This window comes from Pseudorca crassidens, chromosome 4 (assembly GCF_039906515.1).
Source record: "Pseudorca crassidens isolate mPseCra1 chromosome 4, mPseCra1.hap1, whole genome shotgun sequence".
In the NCBI taxonomy this organism is placed as follows: Eukaryota; Metazoa; Chordata; class Mammalia; order Artiodactyla; family Delphinidae; genus Pseudorca; species Pseudorca crassidens.
Window position 1 is genome coordinate 137,729,844 of NC_090299.1, and position 18,122 is coordinate 137,747,965.

Consider the following 18,122-nt stretch of genomic DNA (forward strand, 5'->3'; position numbering starts at 1 on the left):
TAATCCCTGTTGTAGGTGATGCTCCCATTCATTAATTTTAGTACTGTGCAGTAGTCAATTATATGAACTACCATAATTTATCTGTCTCCAGTTGATAGCATATAGTTGTTGACCAAATTGTTTCTGTATTGCTAACAACACTGGTGGAACATCCTTGTACATTGTGCTCAGTGCGTTAGTTATGAAGGATGTGTACCATAGGATAAACACATTTTAAACCTTACTAGAAATTGTCAAATTGCTCTTAAATGTGGTTGGACATTTTTGCAAATCAGATGGGTGTGAAATGACTTTAATTTGCCTTTCCCTTAATGACTAAAGTCTTTTTTTTTTTTTTTTTTTTTTTTGGCCGTGGCACACAGCATGGTGGGATCTTAGTTCCCTGACCAGGGGTGGAACCTGAGCCCCCTGCATTGGGAGTGCAGAGTCTTAACCACTGGACTGCCAGGGAGGTCCCAAGTCTTTCATTCTTTTGGCCATTTGTATTTCCTTTTTTGTGAGGCATCTGTTCACATCCTTTGCCCATTTTTCTGTTGGATTACTTCTCTTTTCCTGAGTAATTTTTAGGGGTTCTTTATTCTAGATGCCAATCCTTTGTAAGTTTTATATTAATATATTTATATTTCTTAATTTTTATTTTAGTATAGTCAAATCTATCAGTCTTTTCCTGGTGCTGTTAAGTAACATTTAGGTTTCTTTACCCTGAGCAGAATAAAGGAGCAAACGAGAATGATGCATAGTCTTACCATCCAGGTGATCCATTAACACAAAAATAAATACATGAAGGCAATACATCCAAGAGTTAGAACATTCAAATAGTAGAGAAAATTGCATAAGAAAAGCTACACTTCCCTCTCCCCCCAAAAAATAGGTGACCACTATTCAGTTTATGTAGCTTCCCAGAAGTTTCTATGAATATAATAGCATTTGTACATATACTTTAACACGAAGGAATACTATTAACACTATTCTGTGCTTCCCCCCCCCCCTCCCGTCTCCGTACCGTTTATTTCTCCGTCCCGGGAGGTGGGGTCGCTGGGGGCGGGGCGGGCAGAAAACCGCGTGCGGGCTGCGGGCCTGGGGCAGGGGACTCCGGAGCGCGACGTGCAGATGAAGGTGGAGCCGTTCCAGCCCACGTTGGCCGCGTTCATGTCGCAGTAGTTGATGTAGATCCTGCCCGGGCTGACGCGCAGGCGTCACAGCAGCTTGCTGTCGGAACGGTTCTGCGCGCCGCCGATCTTGCCGATGCTGTGCAGGCTGCAGAGGGCGCACGGCTCGCTGGAGCCCCCAAAAGCCAGGAGCTGGTCCGGGACCACGTGCACCGCGATGTACAGCGCCGGCTTGCCCGTGGCCTTCCTGCGCCAGCTGCTGGGTGAGATCAGAGAGAAGCCCGTCCGGCACAGAGGCGCGGGGCACGTTGGTGTTCACCAGGAATATCGACATGACGGCGAGGGAAGGCGGGGACAGGGATACAGGAACCAACCGACTCTCGTGTGAACGGCGCCCCGCCTATTATGTGCCTTTTTCTTCTTCCTACATCATAGCATAGTTTAGACTGTTTTTGTATCAGGACATCAGATATGCCATGCACATACATATCTTTTGGTTTGATTGAAACCATGTGCTTTTTCTTGTTTTAATTCTTTTGACTGATGTAGCTTAATTACTCCCAAAGTTTGTGTTTCTGAGAGAGCAATATTTAGTTGACTGAAAACTAGAAAAGTGGCAGTTATGGTCAGGACTTCTTTTTTGGATCTCTGGTGCATTTGAAGGACTAGGCAGTATGACCTAGCTTCTCTCATTTTACCTAGAGGGCTGGAGACCCAGTCGGGGCCCAGATGGCTCCAACCTATTGTTCTGGGTGAACTGGAAGAACAGAATAAAAATAGCTTCTACCCTAGCTGTAGGAAGTGTGCTTTAATCTGATTTGTTTTAGCTCAGCCTTCCAGGAACGAAGTATATTATTGCCTTAAGCGACTGCAGTAACGGAATGGGTATATAGGGTAATAATGGAGGAGAACTAATAATTTTGGGGGGGGGGTTTTCGCCTTTATTTTTCTTCTCATACATGAGTTATACTTGAATGAGAATGGCAAACATTATGTTCTCCAATAATGAGAGAATAATTTTAAGATAGTAAAATAATGTAACTCCAATTCTTGTAGCTGGCCAATTAGGGAGTTTACTTTTCTGTCACAGTCATGTACATAGTCTCAAGCCAGCTAATTCAGTTTAACAAGTACGAGTGTTTCCTGGCTGAAAGTACAATTGTCTCTTTCAAAGAACCAATATTTAGAATCAATTTTACAAGCTCTTTAATATAAAGATTCTTGGAACATGGAACTATAGGTATAAAGTATTTCTTGTTAAGATACTTTTAATACATCCTCTTGGATGGCATCTAGGTGGTTATGTATATTGCGGAACCAAATATTTTTTGGAAGAACATACACAACATAGGGCTAGAAAACATTCACTGTGTGCATGTCAGCAAATCTATCCTGGTTGTCCAAAATGAGGACTCTACCACCTTAGAAGTATTGTCGGGAATTTTTTGAAGTTATGTTTAAACTGCTTTCTTGGATAAAAGGTATATAATTTTAACACAAGTCACTAACCTCTGCTGTATATTTCATGAAAGTTGGTAAAAAAAATTTTAAGGATCCAAAATTTTACAATATTAGGATGTATCTTTTAACAGCTTTTTGTTTTTCATTGAAAATGCTGGTATACTTGGCATTTTTCAAATCTTTCCTGCTTTTCCATTTTCCGCATGTCGGGCTATTCTGCTTTCTATTTAACCCACCTAGTGATGTTCACTGTAGAAAGATAGTCCATATACAGGCTGACCTGGAATTCCATGTCTGACTTGGAATGAGTTCTTTACGACATGCACAGAGAACTAACATAAGGTAGAACCTATGGAATGATGAGGTTATTGAGATGAGGGAAAAAACTGCATTATTTCCAAACTTTGTTACAGTGGAGCCAGTTAATGTGTGTACAGCTTAAACAAATACAGCTCCGAAAGATAAACACAATGCTACTTCCATTTATCCCATTTCAAAGCAAAATTAAATGTAGCTCATGATTCTCAAAATGTTTTGTTGATCTGGGAAACAGGGAACATATTTTTACATGCACAGATGCTTCAGAACATTTTCTGCATGGCTACCAATCTCCCAAGTAGGTTGATGATCAAAGTCCTAAAGTAACTGACAGTTCTTTGGGCCTAGAGATACTTTGTGACCCAGGAAAAAACCAACTTTGCACTCAGCCAATTTTGTTTCAATTAACATGCAAGATCAGATTCTCTGTCAGCAAATACCCTGCAGAAAAAACAGACAGAAAACACATTTGGAAAACATTAAGTATATTTAAACAGTTACTTAGATAATAAGTACATAGAACTATACCAAGGAAATCATATCTTTAAAGAAACAACTAGGAAGTAAACCAGCACAGTGAACCGGTACGTACAAAGTCCTGCATTATACAAACTTCTTTTGGTGGAACTTTATAGGAACAGAGCAAGTGGGATGGGCTTTTAAGCAGATTGATTTTTATCAAACTGGACATCGTAACAGAATTCATTGAGAGGTAATATGTACATGCTCCCTTCAGGAAAGGAGCGCTAATCCACCACTGAACTACCCAGAGTTTAGACGTGGACTGAAATATTCCTGACTACCAAAAATATCTAGATATGTTAAACAAGATAAAACAGTGGAAATTTGCTTTAAAATACCTGTTGTTCTCTTTCTTAAATCTACATCTTAATATTAAATGTTCTTATCGTTGGCTATTTTGTTTTCTCAGAATCACCCAGGGCTCAGATTTACTGGTAAAGTTTGAAAAATTCTATTCTGAATTTTCTGTTGATGTCTGACCCAAGTACTGAAATAAAGCAAATTCGCTTTATAGTCACATTATATATAGAATAAAACAGTTGCTAAGTTGTGGCGTCATTACACAAATAGGATACCTCCATAGAGAAATACGGTGATTTGTCCAAGCCATTCAGCTAGTTTAAAAAAATCAGAGAACTGGGCTTCCCTGGTGGCGCAGTGGTTGGGAGTCCGCCTGCCGATGCAGGGGACACGGGTTCGTGCCCCGGTCTGGGAAGATCCCACGTGCCGCGGGGCGGCTGGTTCCGTGAGCCATGGCCGCTGAGCCTGCGTGTCCGGAGCCTGTGCTCCGCAACGGGAGAGGCCACAACAGTGAGAGGCCCGCGTATCGCAAAAATCAGAGAACTCAGAGCCCTAGTGTCCTGATTGTTGATCTCGTGATCGTCTCATGACACCACAGTGCAAATGTGCCTGAGAGTTTGGCATGTGTTTGTTGTTGGGAGTTGAATGAAGAGGCTGGAGTAATAGTAAAAGGGCCAAGCACCCAGGAGATGGAAGCAATTATTCTACTCAAAGCTTCGCAATAGTAAAAAGGCTGGACATTCACAAGAAAAATTATTAAAATACTTTGAACTCCAACAAACATCAGTGGTAAGTGAAAATCTTTCCAGGAAGCCCTTCTTGAGTGCTCATATTGACTTTGGGGCACATTTTAGTGAGATAAACCAGTGTTGACACGTTTGAATGTAATCACAGAATTACCATACACAGACAGTTCTGTTGTTCCTCACCACAGTCCCCAAAATGAAAAGCAGCAGGTAACAGGTAGCCAAGGCCACCTGACTCCTGGCTTTTTTTTGCAAAATAACCAAATGCAAACCACTGTTTTTCTTTTTCATACTTAGCAGCAAAAGGAAAAAGAGGTAAGGAAGGAGGCTGCCACCAAAGGCTGCTTGTGAGTTCAAACACAGTGGGACCACAGAATTTCGATGCATGGAACCTGTGCTGCCTTTCTTTCGATGTTCATTTTTTAAATGAAGCAAAACACATTAATAACTTTTAGAATATCAGCATAATGCAGCCTATGTTGTGAAACAATCTGTTCCTAAAACAATGTCCAGATGTTTTTTCCTACTCTATACTGAAAATAGGCTATACATCCACATTACAAGTGGTATAATTTGCTCCTCTGGTAGCTAGAGAACTTGGTAGAAGCCACACACCATCAAATGTAGACAGAATCATATCACATTATCTCAATTGATTCCAGTATTTCTAACTCCCAGACTGCTAAAAAATCTTCCCCACCTGTATAGCATGCTTTGCCCCCAAGATTCACTGCATTTACTGTTGAAAAGTAACTTCATGGTTTATGAAATTTAGAATACTGCAGGATCAAAATTAATTACTTCAAATAGCTTTTAACCCAATACTCTGTACCCCCTTAGTGAAATATGTTCCAAGAATAAGAACAATCACAACTTTTACACTTAAATTTTGGTAGTGATTTTGGTATAGTAATTCTAAAATAATTTTACATGTCATGTAGAATCAAGCAAATAAGTTAATATTAATGTTGTTCAGAACCAAAGTTCTCACCATGGGAGAAGGAAGATACAAATATGGAACAGGGAAGGGTGAGGAAGATTAGTGTTAAATTTGAAATCAGAGTATCAGAATGAATTCATGATTTATAAAAAATGCATTTGCTGGCTCTGTTCCCTGAACGGCCCTAGGAGCAATGACACCCCAGCAGCACCCAGATCTTGATTTCCAAATACCATTCCCCATGAAAAGAAACTAGGGCTCCTTGGAGAAGAAGCCAATTCCCAGGCTGGGGCAGGAAAAGTGTATGATAAATCTAGAACATCTTGATACGGCAAAAAGCAAGAATGTGCTCAAAGACTAACAGACACAGATCAAAATGACCCATAAATAAGCTTAAAGGTGCTTCCACTGGCCAAATACAGACCATTTAGAGTAACTAATTGAATTTTTAAAAACAACGAGCCCACACTGATACTCAAAAAAGTGCTTCTTTAGTAAAAGAATGCCAGCCAATAAATGCAGACAGAATGCTAGATTTAGAAAGTCCCTATTTGCAGCCACCAATGTAACAAAATAATGGATTCCGGCAAGGATTATTAATGAATGCTAAAATCATTAAGTGAACAGGATATCCAAATGGTCTCCAAGTATCTCCTCCCAAATTATTTGCTTAAGAAAGGGATCTTAAAATAGAAAATCTGAAAGAAACCTAGTGAGCAAACATATATTGGCAATAATGTGACAATGACAGTATGTGCCTTGTGATGTGATGCGATGAATGGGACACACCACATGCCATCTATGGAGTCTTCTGCCAAAACATTTATCCTGAACCTACTCATGAGGAACAATCAGGGAAGCACAGAATTCTACAAGCTAACTGGCCTGCTTTTTCAAGTCAGTTTCATAAAAGATAAAAAAAGGTGGAAGGATTGTTCTAGAGTTTAAAAAAACCTACAGATGACAACCAAATGCCATGGGTTTGGATTCTGCATTTTAAACAAGACAAACGCTTTAAAGTACACTTGGGGGGAAACTGAGCCTCAGGTTTGAATGTGTACTATACATTAGATAACTATGAATAATCAATTCCTTGGGTGTGACAGGAGTATTATGATTGTGTAGGAAATGTTCTTATGTTTTAAGAGAGACACACTGCAACAGTAGCAGGTGAAGTACGACAATGCCATTTCTCTCAAAAGAAAAATGCTTTTTATATAGAGAGATGTGACGCAATAACAATTGCTGAATACAGGGAAAGGATATGTGGTTATTTCACTGTACCATCAACTTTTCTGTAAATTTGAAATTTTCAAAATTAAAACTTGGAAGTAAAAAAAAGAAAAAATGGGGGAGGGGGTAGGACAGAAATAGCTTACAGATACCAGGAGGGTGCATTTGGGGGCTTTAGCAAACTGGAGCATCCCACTCTCAAATTTAACCAAACTCAATGAAGAGCCAGAAGTGGTGACAGGACAAACTGAGGAATCAAGCTAGGATGGCAAATTCCTAAACACCCTCTTCCTGTTAATTTAGACATGTGGATGGCAAGTAATATAAAGGTGTTGGTGAACGGGTTCTAATGTACCTTTATACATTTTACCAGCAAAAGACATAAAATGAAAATAAAAGGCAAACACCTTTCCCTTCTAAATTATAATTCCAAGGGGGATGAAGGACTGTCAGGGGAAAAAAAGGATTATTTTAAAGTTAATACAAAAAATAAAAAGTTAACACACTGACATTTTTGAGAAGTTGGCAGAATGATGAAACTACCCTAGATGTTTTCTCATCTAAACCTACTAAACAAACATTTGTAATCAGACATATACAATTAGACTAGAGGACATATTGTTTTAAAATCTCCCAAACCGAGAAAAGCACCATCACCAGTGTGGTGTTTATCTTTTAACAGCAACAAAAAAAAACTACCCACCAAGACTTTTTTTCTTTGAGCTTATTTTCTAATAGTAGACACTGAGTAAGCCCACACTGTTAATTCCACTATCAGTACATAAGATGCTGCCTTACATATGCAGCAATCGCCACCTTAAACTATCTCAGAAATATGGTTGCATTTCAAATACTGCTGGTAGACTGCTGAACTAAACACAGTACTGGAATTTGTATATAGACATTCAACTTAAAAAAGTATTTTTACTCAAATTTTATTTTAGATTATGAAATTAGCCTCCCCATTCCCACCACTTCCTTCTGAAATCCCCAACAAATACAGCAAAGTTAACAACTACATGGTGGGATAGTCATTCAAACTTTTTAATCTCCCTTTACACATTATATTAACATTCATATTGCAAGGCATTCCATTCACAAATATTACAGTTTGATAAAAAACTTCACACACATACCAGATTCAGCCACTTTACTAAATCATTAAAATAATAAAAGTAATGAAAACATTATAATTCCTTTAAAGCAATAAAGGTCTGAGGCACTCTGGGAAAGATGTTCTCATACAAATGTAACATGTCAGTGGTATCGAATTATCTTAGAATAAACTTACCAGATACCTAGTAATCAAGTACTCTCTAATGACAATGACCTTGATCTGATATGTCTTCACTGGATGCACTCCCATTTGGACTGAACTACTGAAAGGAACACAGATGTTGGGCAGCTGAGGTCATTTCTAATGAGGTTCCCAACTATGTAAAGGAGAATTGTGGTAGCACACCAAGGACAGCTGCATCCCTGCAAGGCAACAGTCCAATTTCAAAGAAGTTCCTTTCTCATCCCCACCAGGTTTATTAAACATTAGCATTTCCAGACTCTGCTCACTGCTGGAGAGATTTCAGAACTGTCTTTCCCCATCAACCCCCACAGTGCAGCCTCCACCCTTCTCTGAATATCTCCAAGGTATGCCTTTGAAATAAGAGAGAAGGGAGCGTTTTTCCTACCATTATGACCAAACAGAGGTCTGAAATAGCAACGTATTACAAAAATCCCATTCTCTGCAACAGCCAGCTTCCGCTTGGAGCGTGGCTATTTTTGCCATAAACTAGATTTTTTAAAACCTGATCATCTTTTTCCAAAGTGAATTTTGCCATAGCCATTCACGCACACAGAGTCCACACTGGAAAGTCTCACTGACCGAGTGCTTCCTTACACACAATTACGAGGGTAAATTAGCAGGGGAGGAGGGAGGCTAATTCCCAGCTGGGAATTAAATCACTGCAAATGACGGGTCCATTTACGACAGCATAGAACCCTGTCAGAATCAACACAAACCCCAGGTCACAGAGTGTTTGGTAATTACATATATGGAATTTAAAATGTATACGTATATATTTCCATACATATATAATTAAAAAAAAATCGGGAGCAAAATATGTTGCTAAAGTTTCAGGGATTCTCACCTCCAACATTCACCTGGAAAGCAGGTGGCTCTGAAGGCCCGGTTGTGGCAGTGATAAAAGCAACTAGAAGCAGGTTTAAGTAAAAGTGCTCAAAGGGCAAATGAGAAAACAGGGGCGCAGAGATTTTTTTGTGTGGGGAGAGGGGAGCATTGAAAGGAGTTGAGAAAGCTTCCTTTATTCTTCTTGGCTTTTTCAGACCTAAGACAAGTTCTTGAGGACACACATCAAATGCTGTAGTCCTTCCTTATCTATAGTCGAAACAAAACAAGTTATAAAAAATGTCCTCTTCCATCCTGTACTCTCAATAAAACGCCGAGTACAGCCAGAAGGTATCACTGAGATGTGCCATCTCGGGAGAAATTAAAATTGGGACATGAAGTGAGGCCGCGCGCTATCGAGTCGCCGGGTTAGGATTTCGCAGCCAGTGTCCGTGACCAGCAGGGTGTGCTCGAACTGGGCAGACCGTTTCCCATCTCTCGTCACTGCTGTCCAGCCATCCGGCCAGGTTTCATCCTGCCATCCGCCTTAAACAAACAAACACCAGTTCTTAATTCTATCACTCAGCTTGTTTTCTTAATAAACTCTCTAGGCAAGTGTACTGGCCTGTACTCCTATATCCTTGGATATCTCAGAAAACTAATTTTAAAATCCACTATTAAGATTCCTATTTACACTTCAACTGTTTAAGCTAAAAAGCCTTTTCTATTTCATTTTGGTCTTTAGTCCAACAAAGTAATAACAGTGTTTAAATTTTAAAACTTCACATTTTGTATACTTCCCAAATATTAAATCAAGTTGGTATTTCCAAAACAAAGGCACTCGGTTTCATTTTCAGAAACGTAACTGATAACCACTCATCACAGAACTACAAGTAAGAAACTGAATTAATGAATTTAGCTCTCTCCTGGTATAACTTTGGAATCTGACTGAACTATAGCCGATGTATATTGTGAAGGAAATAGAGTAACTTCTTATACTTTTATTATAGCATTTAATTCCTGATATAATTTTTAAATGGCAGGCACAAAGATGGTGAGAACAGATTATACGCTGAAATTTTTATAGGCCACACCCCTGTAACCAGAAAGAGGGCAGAGAAAAAGAGAGACTGGTGAGAAAATTTTTAAATTATTGGGAGTTCCCTGGTGGTTAGGATTCCAGGCTTTCACTGCTGTGGCCCAGGTTCAATCCCTGGTCGAGGAACTGAGATCCTGCAAGCTGTGCAGTGCGGCCAAAAAAAAAAAAATTATGATGAGGGAGAATGGGTTAGAGAGAGGGTTAGAAAGGAAACGAAGGGACAATGAAAAGAGCTGGGAGACAACACAGGAAAGAGAGAATGGGAGGCGGAGTAGGGCAGGGGAGGAGAGGCAACAGTGGAATGACAAAGTTCTGCAATTCCAGATACTACTATAAAAATGTGTTTACAGAGACTTTCTTATCTCCAAATTAGATGTAAAAAAAAAAAATCAATATTCTTCATTCTGAGTAATCTTTTTTGCCTTGGGGGTGGGGGGCCCACACTTCGCAGCTTGTAGGACCTTAGTTCCCTGACCAGGGATGGAACCCAGGCCCACGGCAGTGAAAGCGCCGAGTCCTAACCACGGGACCGCCAGGGAATTCCCATTTTGAGTAATCTTTACCAAAGATTAGGTCTTACTGCCTCAGACACATCCCAGAGTACAAAGTCTGCAGTGAAGTAACCTACTTTTGCAATATTAAACCCCAGTCTAAAAAGAAAATATGAGGTAGCTTAAAGAAAGTTAACTCATGCTTTGTCAACCATCTAAAGATGAGTAAACAGATATTTCTCAATGTAACGAATGATCTTTTCACAAACGGATTTAAGACATAATACACTGGGGGTTTTTTATAATTTTTTTTTAAATTTATTTATTTTGGGGCTGCGTTGGGTCTTCGTCGCTGTGCGCGGGCTTTCTCTAGTTGCGGCGAGCGGGGGCTACTCTTCGTTGTGGTGCGCAGGCTTCTCATTGCGGTGGCTTCTCTTGTTGCGGAGCATGGGCCCTAGAGCACACGGGCTTCAGTAGATGCGGCGCGCGGCCTCAGTAGTTGTGGTGTGTGGGCTTAGTTGCTCCACAGCATGTGGGATCTTCCCAGAGCAGTGCTCAAACCCGTGTCCCCTGCATTGGCAGGCGGATTCTCAACCACTGCACCACCAGGGAAGCCCGACATAAATACATCTTTAATTTTATTGTCATCTGCTAAAACAGATCCTTTACTAATGTCAAGTTAAATATATTAGACTACTATTCTAAGGAAATTCAAATTCTTCTTTGGATTAGAGACCTTCCACTAAGAAGCTGGGATTTAACCTAGCTGAGTTACACTGAGGTATATTTGTTATAATCTGACGATTGTCTGAACCAGCTCAACACTGTGTTATTTGCTTACTCCCGGAAATACCACTTCATGTCTCACCAGCTAAGTGCCAGTTAATGGAAATAGGTATGTAACCAAAATGACACTTTCCTCTCACCGTCTTGCCTTTCTCTGCTAATATACTCAATGCTCTTGCAATGGGTTACATATGATCATTATTCTTATTCCAGGGAATGACAAAACAATACCTTACATTTGTACAGCCCTTTAAAGGTACTTTGTGTTAATACAAATCATCTCACTTAATTCTTACAACAGCCCTGGGGATTCAGCAGGATAAAGATTGTAACTTCCATTTTACAGAAAAGGGAACAAAGGACCAGGTTAAGAAGGTAGCCTCTAAAACAACCTCCAATGCTCCTCTCCCCTTGAGTGTGGGCTGGATTTAGTGACTCAGTTCTAAGGAAGAAAATCTGGTAGAAGTGATGGGATATCACTCCAAAGATTAGGTTATAAAAAAGACTGGAAGGATCCCAAGGGGACGCATCCTTTAACACAGGGACCAGGACACAAGAGCCCTACTACTGTTGCCCCACTCTGCATCCCCCAATCCCAGCGAAGAACTGGCAGAAAGCAAAGGTGAAGGCCTCATGAAGGAGGCCCCAGTTATTATGGACAGCCTCAGTGGGGGGCTCCAATCATGACACCAACCATCACTGCCATATGCCTGTCACAGTGACCAACAGCGAGGACACAGAACTGCCAGTGCTGAGCGTGTCTATGCTGTGCTTTTTCCACAGCAGTTGTATGACACCACCTGACGATATGAGTGCAGACCCTCAAGCGGCAGAATGGCTCATGAGTTTAGAGTCCCACAGATTCTGCCACATAACTAGCTAAGTGACTTTGGGCAAGTTACTTAACCTCTTCAAAAATCAGTTCGCTCCCCTGTATAATGGGGATAGCACCTACCTCATAAGTTGTGGAGAATTAAATTATATAACTCTGCCGTAAAACGAATAGCTCGGACTTCCCTGGTGGCGCAGTGGTTAAGAATCCGCCTGCCAATGCAGGGGACACGGGTTCGAGCCCTGGTCCAGGAAGATCCCACGTGCCGCGGAGCAACTAAGCCCGTGTGCCACAACTACTGAGCCTGCACTCTAGAGCCTGTGAGCCACAACTACTGAGGCTGCGTGCCACAACTACTGAAGCCCGCGCGCCTAGGGCCCGTGCTCTGCAACAAGAGAAGCCACCACAACGAGAAGCCCACTCACCGCAACGAAGACCCAATGCAGCCAAAAAAAAAATAAATAAAAATTAATTAATTAATTTAAAAGACAAAAAAAAAAAACCCAAATAGCTCTAGCTTCTTTTTTCCTCCTCCTCCTCACCCCCACCAAGACAAGCAAGAACTTCTGCACAGGCTTGATGGAGGCGCCTAGTTATTACCATGCTCCCTTTGACAGGACCTTTATGAAAAGGGACCAGGATTCAAGCACTTCAGCATCTACGGACAGCAGGCAAATTACCGTGCAGAAGGTATTGCTTTCTTGCCAACCCTTACAATTTTCAGTTCTCTAACATGATACCGAATCAAGTTAGAGATAGGACGGGGAGTGGAAATGAAGCAAAAAGAAAGTAGAGCAGACTACTAATCTGATCATGAGTAACCAAAAGTAAATAAAAATTCAATTAAAGAATGTTACAGCATCCCTTTTTTCTCACCTTCACAAATCATTGGCTCAATTGTAAATACGTGGCCAGCCTTCATCACTCCAACTGCTTTATTTTCTGAAATTAAAGAAAAAAATCTCAGAACACAGCAAAAAAACCTACAGCATATTGTTAAGCAGCTCCCTGGGAAAAGTACGCAACTTATATTCCCATGAGTGATTCTTAAATTAATGACTTTCTCCTCTCCTGATTCCCCTTTCTTAAAGCAGATCATTCAACAAACAGGGATTTTACTGAAAACCTACTCTGGGGCAGATACTGTCCTAGGCATATTTCATTTTGTTTACGTCTTCTCTAGGAAAATACAGAGATGCCCTAGGCTGGATCTCAGATGTGGTTATCGCTTCTATAAAAGGAAAAGTGCCCCCCATTTATGTTATAGCAGGGTTAGAATTGCAACCATGCAACCCAGCAAAGCGCCACACTCATGGAGGTACAATGCTTTAAAGAAGAAGACATTTCGAATTCCACCAGAAGCCTCCTACCTCTTGGGTGCGTGTAGGGGTGTGGATGCGGGTGGAGATATGGGCACAGCCCAGAGAAACAACTGCACCATTTTTTAAAAGTTTTGTAAATTGTCTTATCTTCGGAGGGGGACAAAGCCCCGCACACTAACCTACTTTTCTTTAATGCTGACACGATTATTCCTTTCTATTGGAAACAAAAATTCCATTTCTCCCTCCAAAGACTTTTTGTCCAAGTTCACCAATACAAAAGTATTTTTCAGGATCATTGTGAGAAACTCAACTATCAGTGCCCAGGCGTGCCATCTCCCCAAGAAGGCCAAAAATTTTAAACGGGATAGGCCTTTTTAGACAATCTCAGACGAAAATGGAGAACCAGTTTAAAGTTCAAACTGTCAATAAAAACCAAAAACTGCTAAGAGCATCGGTAAACAGGTGACTGCACTTGCGCTGCCGGACCACCAGGTGGCGAAAGCACCGGCTTTCAGGGGTTTTCTGCGTAAGGCTGCGGTTCTTCCGGATGGCAACCCATGTGTCGACAGAGGCCGACCCTGCTCAAGCTGCTCTGTCTAGGTACGGTCTAACCTCACCCGCACGTTTACACTCCTGCACGCCCTTCCTTGTGAATAGCTATCACGCTGCTTTCCGCTATCTTAGGTATTGCCAAAATACACTTATTCTACAGATTCCAAATCAGGAGTTTCTAAATTATAAAACTCTGAGGGGCAAAAATAATCTTTACTTTTTATTTCTAATTTCATGAACTTTCTCTCCAAATGACATGCAATTTACTACATAGACTTGGTCATATTCCCTTGGGGATATCAAACAGAAAATGTCAAAGAGAGTCAGTGTGGTGTCATGGAAAGAAAAAAGGATAAAGGAATTGATAGCTGTGCTGTCCAGTAAGGCAGCAACTGGGTGCATGAAGCTCGGCACTTAAAACATGGCAAGTCAGAATGTGCATGTAAAAATACGCCGATTTCAAAGACAAAAAAAAAGCATGTAATATATCGCAATTTTTTTACATTGATTAAATGTTGAAATGCTAATATTTTTAATGTAATGGATTAAATAAAATAAAATATAAAATTAACTCCATCTGTCTCTTTTTACTTTTTCAATATGACCACTAGAAATTTTAACATTACATATGTGCCTCATATACACTGGACAGCGCAGTACAGAGAAGCCAAGTTCCACTCCTGTTTCTCCCATTGATTCATTGTTGTAGAAGTTACAACTCGCAGCTAACCCTGACTCATGGTTTCAGCTTCTCAAAAAGGCTCAAACATACATCGCCTAGCGACTACACTATAGCAGATACTACTGCTGAGTGCTTTTACAAAAGTGTGTACCTGCTCTACCGTCTGCCTCCCAGAATTACCGTGATATATATTCTAAAGATAGGGTAGTATCACCTTTAGTTCCGAACCATAATGACAAAGCAGCACACTAAACTCTCATCTAACAAGGACTTCTCTTACACGGAAGGAGGTGGAGGGAAGTCACACAACAATTTCCTGGTTCCGTGCTCGGGTGCTTAGGAATATGAAGTTACAAGCCAAAGCAGGGATCCTTTACATTTCAAAAGGCCTCTGCAGTACAGAGACTCTCTCAGCAGCTTCCTTTAACACGTCCCTAAAGGGACCACGCATATTTTGTTTTATCTAAACCCGATTAACACTTGACTTTTCAAAAACGTATCAGTTGGATGAAATGAAGTATACCTGGGTCCTTGTTTCTTTTTTCAGAATTTTTATTTCTAATTAAAGAGTTTAACATGAAACTCAAGCGCCATCTCTTGTGTATGGGTGGTATGGTATTTTGCTGACACCATCATCACTGACCTGTATCTCCGTCTCCCATAAATTCTATTTCCTTCAAAAAAAATCTCTCTTTATGACATATGCACACTACTGTGTATTGATATAAAATCGATAACTCCTCAGAGCCTACTGAATAGCACAGGGAACTCTACTCAGTACTCTGTAATGGCCTATATGGGAAAAGAATCTAAAAAAGAGTGGATATATGTATATGTATAACTGATTCACTTTGCTGTACAGCAGAAACTCAATGTAAATCAACTCAACTCCGATAAAAATTAATAGACATAGACAGATAGACAAAAAGTCTCTATCTAGTCCATACCTAAACCTAAGTTTGTTACCTCTGCAAGTAAGGGTGCTTTTTTCATTCCCTCCCTTGCACACTCTTGTTCCACACACAAAACACACACACGTACACGTGTGGCACACGCCAGTGTCATCAGAATAGCTACTTCCATTCTGTTAAAGGCAATGCACATCAGGTGATCACAGGGCTTACCAGGTAGGAATGAAGTTGGCTACCTATTTTCTATTGCTAGCTTTTATTTCAAGCACAATTCCAGCTGAAATAAAAAGGCCTATGTGGTCTGCTAATAAATGCTTATTGACTTATGTCGAATGCTGTGCCTTAAGTGCCTTCTCTAGCTCCTCCTGTTGAGACGTTTCTCACTCATTTCCCTTTCTCTTCACAACTACTGACGTCTTAGATTTTACCTCACATCTGGATTACGACAACTGTGCATCAGGCTGACAAGCCTGGCTAACTCACACCGGCAATACATTCTAGACACCACTGCTAACTTTTCTTCCCCAAATGGCAATTTCACCTTGCCATTCTTCTGCCAAAAAATGTTCTACAAATCCCTAAAAGGAAGTCAACTATCCTCGATCTGGCACTGCCCATTTCTAGTCCTTAACACATAATTCTCAGCCCAAGCTTATCTTGTCTCTGTTCAGTCTCAACTTGAAGCACCTATTCATGCTTCCCCACTGCCTGGAATGCCCTTCCTCATCTCTCCAGCAAACCAAAATCTCAATCTTTATTTCTCCCACAAGACCCAGCGCCAAACTGCTTCAGTCCTTCCTAGGCAGCACGGGAAAGACTGACTCTAGAAAGCCAGACAGAACCTAGGTACCAATCCTACACCTGACGTTTATTTACTAGTTTGTGTGGACTTGAATAAATACACCACTTCCCTAAACGCAGAATCTGCTTTTTAAAAATAGGGCTGAGGGCTTCCGTGGTGGCGCAGTGGTTGAGAGTCCGCCTGGCGATGCAGGGGACACGGGTTCGTGCCCTGGTCCAGGAAGATCCCACATGCCGTGGAGCGGCTGGGCCCATGAGCCATGGCCGCTGAGCCTGCGCGTCCGGAGCCTGCGCTCCGCAGTGGGAGGGGCCACAACAGTGAGAGGCCCACGCACCGCAAAATAAAAAAAAATTTTAAAAAAAATTTAAAAAGATAGGGCTAAGAAATTATTCATAGAGTTATGATGATCAAATGAGATAATGTATAGCATCACCATCATCATTATCATCACTCTAAAAGTTAACACGCATTATCTCACTTAATCCTAGTAACAGTTCTAGGGTAGGTACCATTCCCTGCTATTGTGCATATGAGGGAAAACGTAAGCACAAGGAGGTACATGAAAGTGTCTACATAGCAATGGCTCCTACATATTTGTTAAATTCCTTCTTAGGTCACTTATTGTGGATGGTTTTCCTTTCTAGCACTAAATAACAGACTCACCCCTGCATGTCTTAACTCTCCAAGGGAAAGGTTTCTGTAAGACATTAATCGCCCAAAACTTCCTTTGTTAATCTATCAGACAGCACTCAATTTGAGAAAAGGTACTTTTTTTTTTTTTTTTTTTGGCAGTACACGGGCCTCTCACTGTTGTGGCCTCTCCCGCCGCAGAGCACAGGCTCTGGACGCGCAGGCTCAGTGGCCATGGCTCACGGGGCCCAGCTGCTTCGCGGCATGTGGGATCTTCCCAGACCGGGGCATGAACCCACGTCCCCTGCATTGGCAGGTGGACTCTCAACCACTGCAACACCACGGAAGCCCAAGAAAAGGTACTTTGTCGATTCCCCTCTATACCAACAAAGAATACAGTAGCTGACATGTACTGAGAACTCAAATCAAACCCAGCTGAACCAATTTCATTTCAGGAATCAGAATACATGTGGCAGAGAGTACTGGCTGTTCACCAAAATTACTAGTCTCCTTGTCTTCCCGAGTACTCAGCTGGATTACACTTCCCCACCTCCCTTGCAGTTAGTGTAGCCATGTGACTGAATTCCTGCCAATGAAAAGTAAATGTAAGTGATTTATGCCAAGTCCAGGCTGGCCCATTAAAACCTCCCAAGCATACCCCTCCATGCTTCTCCCCTCATCCCCAATATCTGTACGACTAGGAGGGGAACCCCCAAAGTGATCTTGAAAGCTATAGGTTGAAAGTGACAAGAGCCTGGGTCAGAGAGTAACTGTCCCACCCCACACCCCCAGAGTGACCGAACACATATGCTGTGGACTGCTATGTGCCTTGCGTTTACACTCTGGGGGGTCTGTTTATAACAGCTAATAGATTACTTTAATAAATACAAAATAGGAGGTCCTGTTAAATGTTTGAATATTTGTTGACTAAATAGTTCGCAAATACCAAATCTTTGGACAGTACTTACTGGCATAGTGGGGTACATTGGGGGCCGTATGAAAAAGCTTGTGGATTCCATGCCCACAATAGCTTCGAACAACTGAAAATCCATTTGCTTGGGCATGCTTCTGAATAATGTTTCCCAATTCTCTGTATCGAACACCAGGTTTCACTGAAAGGAAAAGAGAAGACTCATGACAAAGAGAAAGAAAAACTAATAATTACTGAGCAATCACTGTCTATGCCAGGAACCTTTCTGAAGGCTTTACACACCTACATTCCAAGACTTTCAAGATGAGGAAACCGAAGCACAAAGAGGCTATA

The 18,122-nt window shown here is 41.2% G+C and overlaps 1 protein-coding gene and 1 pseudogene across 1 annotated transcript in view; both read right to left on the reverse strand.

Moving 5' to 3' along the window:
- Positions 1-965: 965 nt before the first annotated feature.
- LOC137223054 (macrophage migration inhibitory factor pseudogene) lies at positions 966-7,401 on the reverse strand (annotated as a pseudogene).
- Positions 7,402-7,548: 147 nt separating this feature from the next.
- METAP1 (methionyl aminopeptidase 1) overlaps positions 7,549-18,122 on the reverse strand; it is a 66,729-nt gene continuing 56,155 nt past the window's right edge. The window contains exons 9-11 of the mRNA XM_067736905.1: positions 17,827-17,970; positions 12,836-12,901; positions 7,549-9,297 (exon numbers count right to left, since the gene is read on the reverse strand). Coding sequence (XP_067593006.1) covers positions 9,134-9,297; positions 12,836-12,901; positions 17,827-17,970 — 374 coding nt within the window. The 3' untranslated portion in view covers positions 7,549-9,133. The remainder of the gene's footprint in view (positions 9,298-12,835; positions 12,902-17,826; positions 17,971-18,122) is intronic.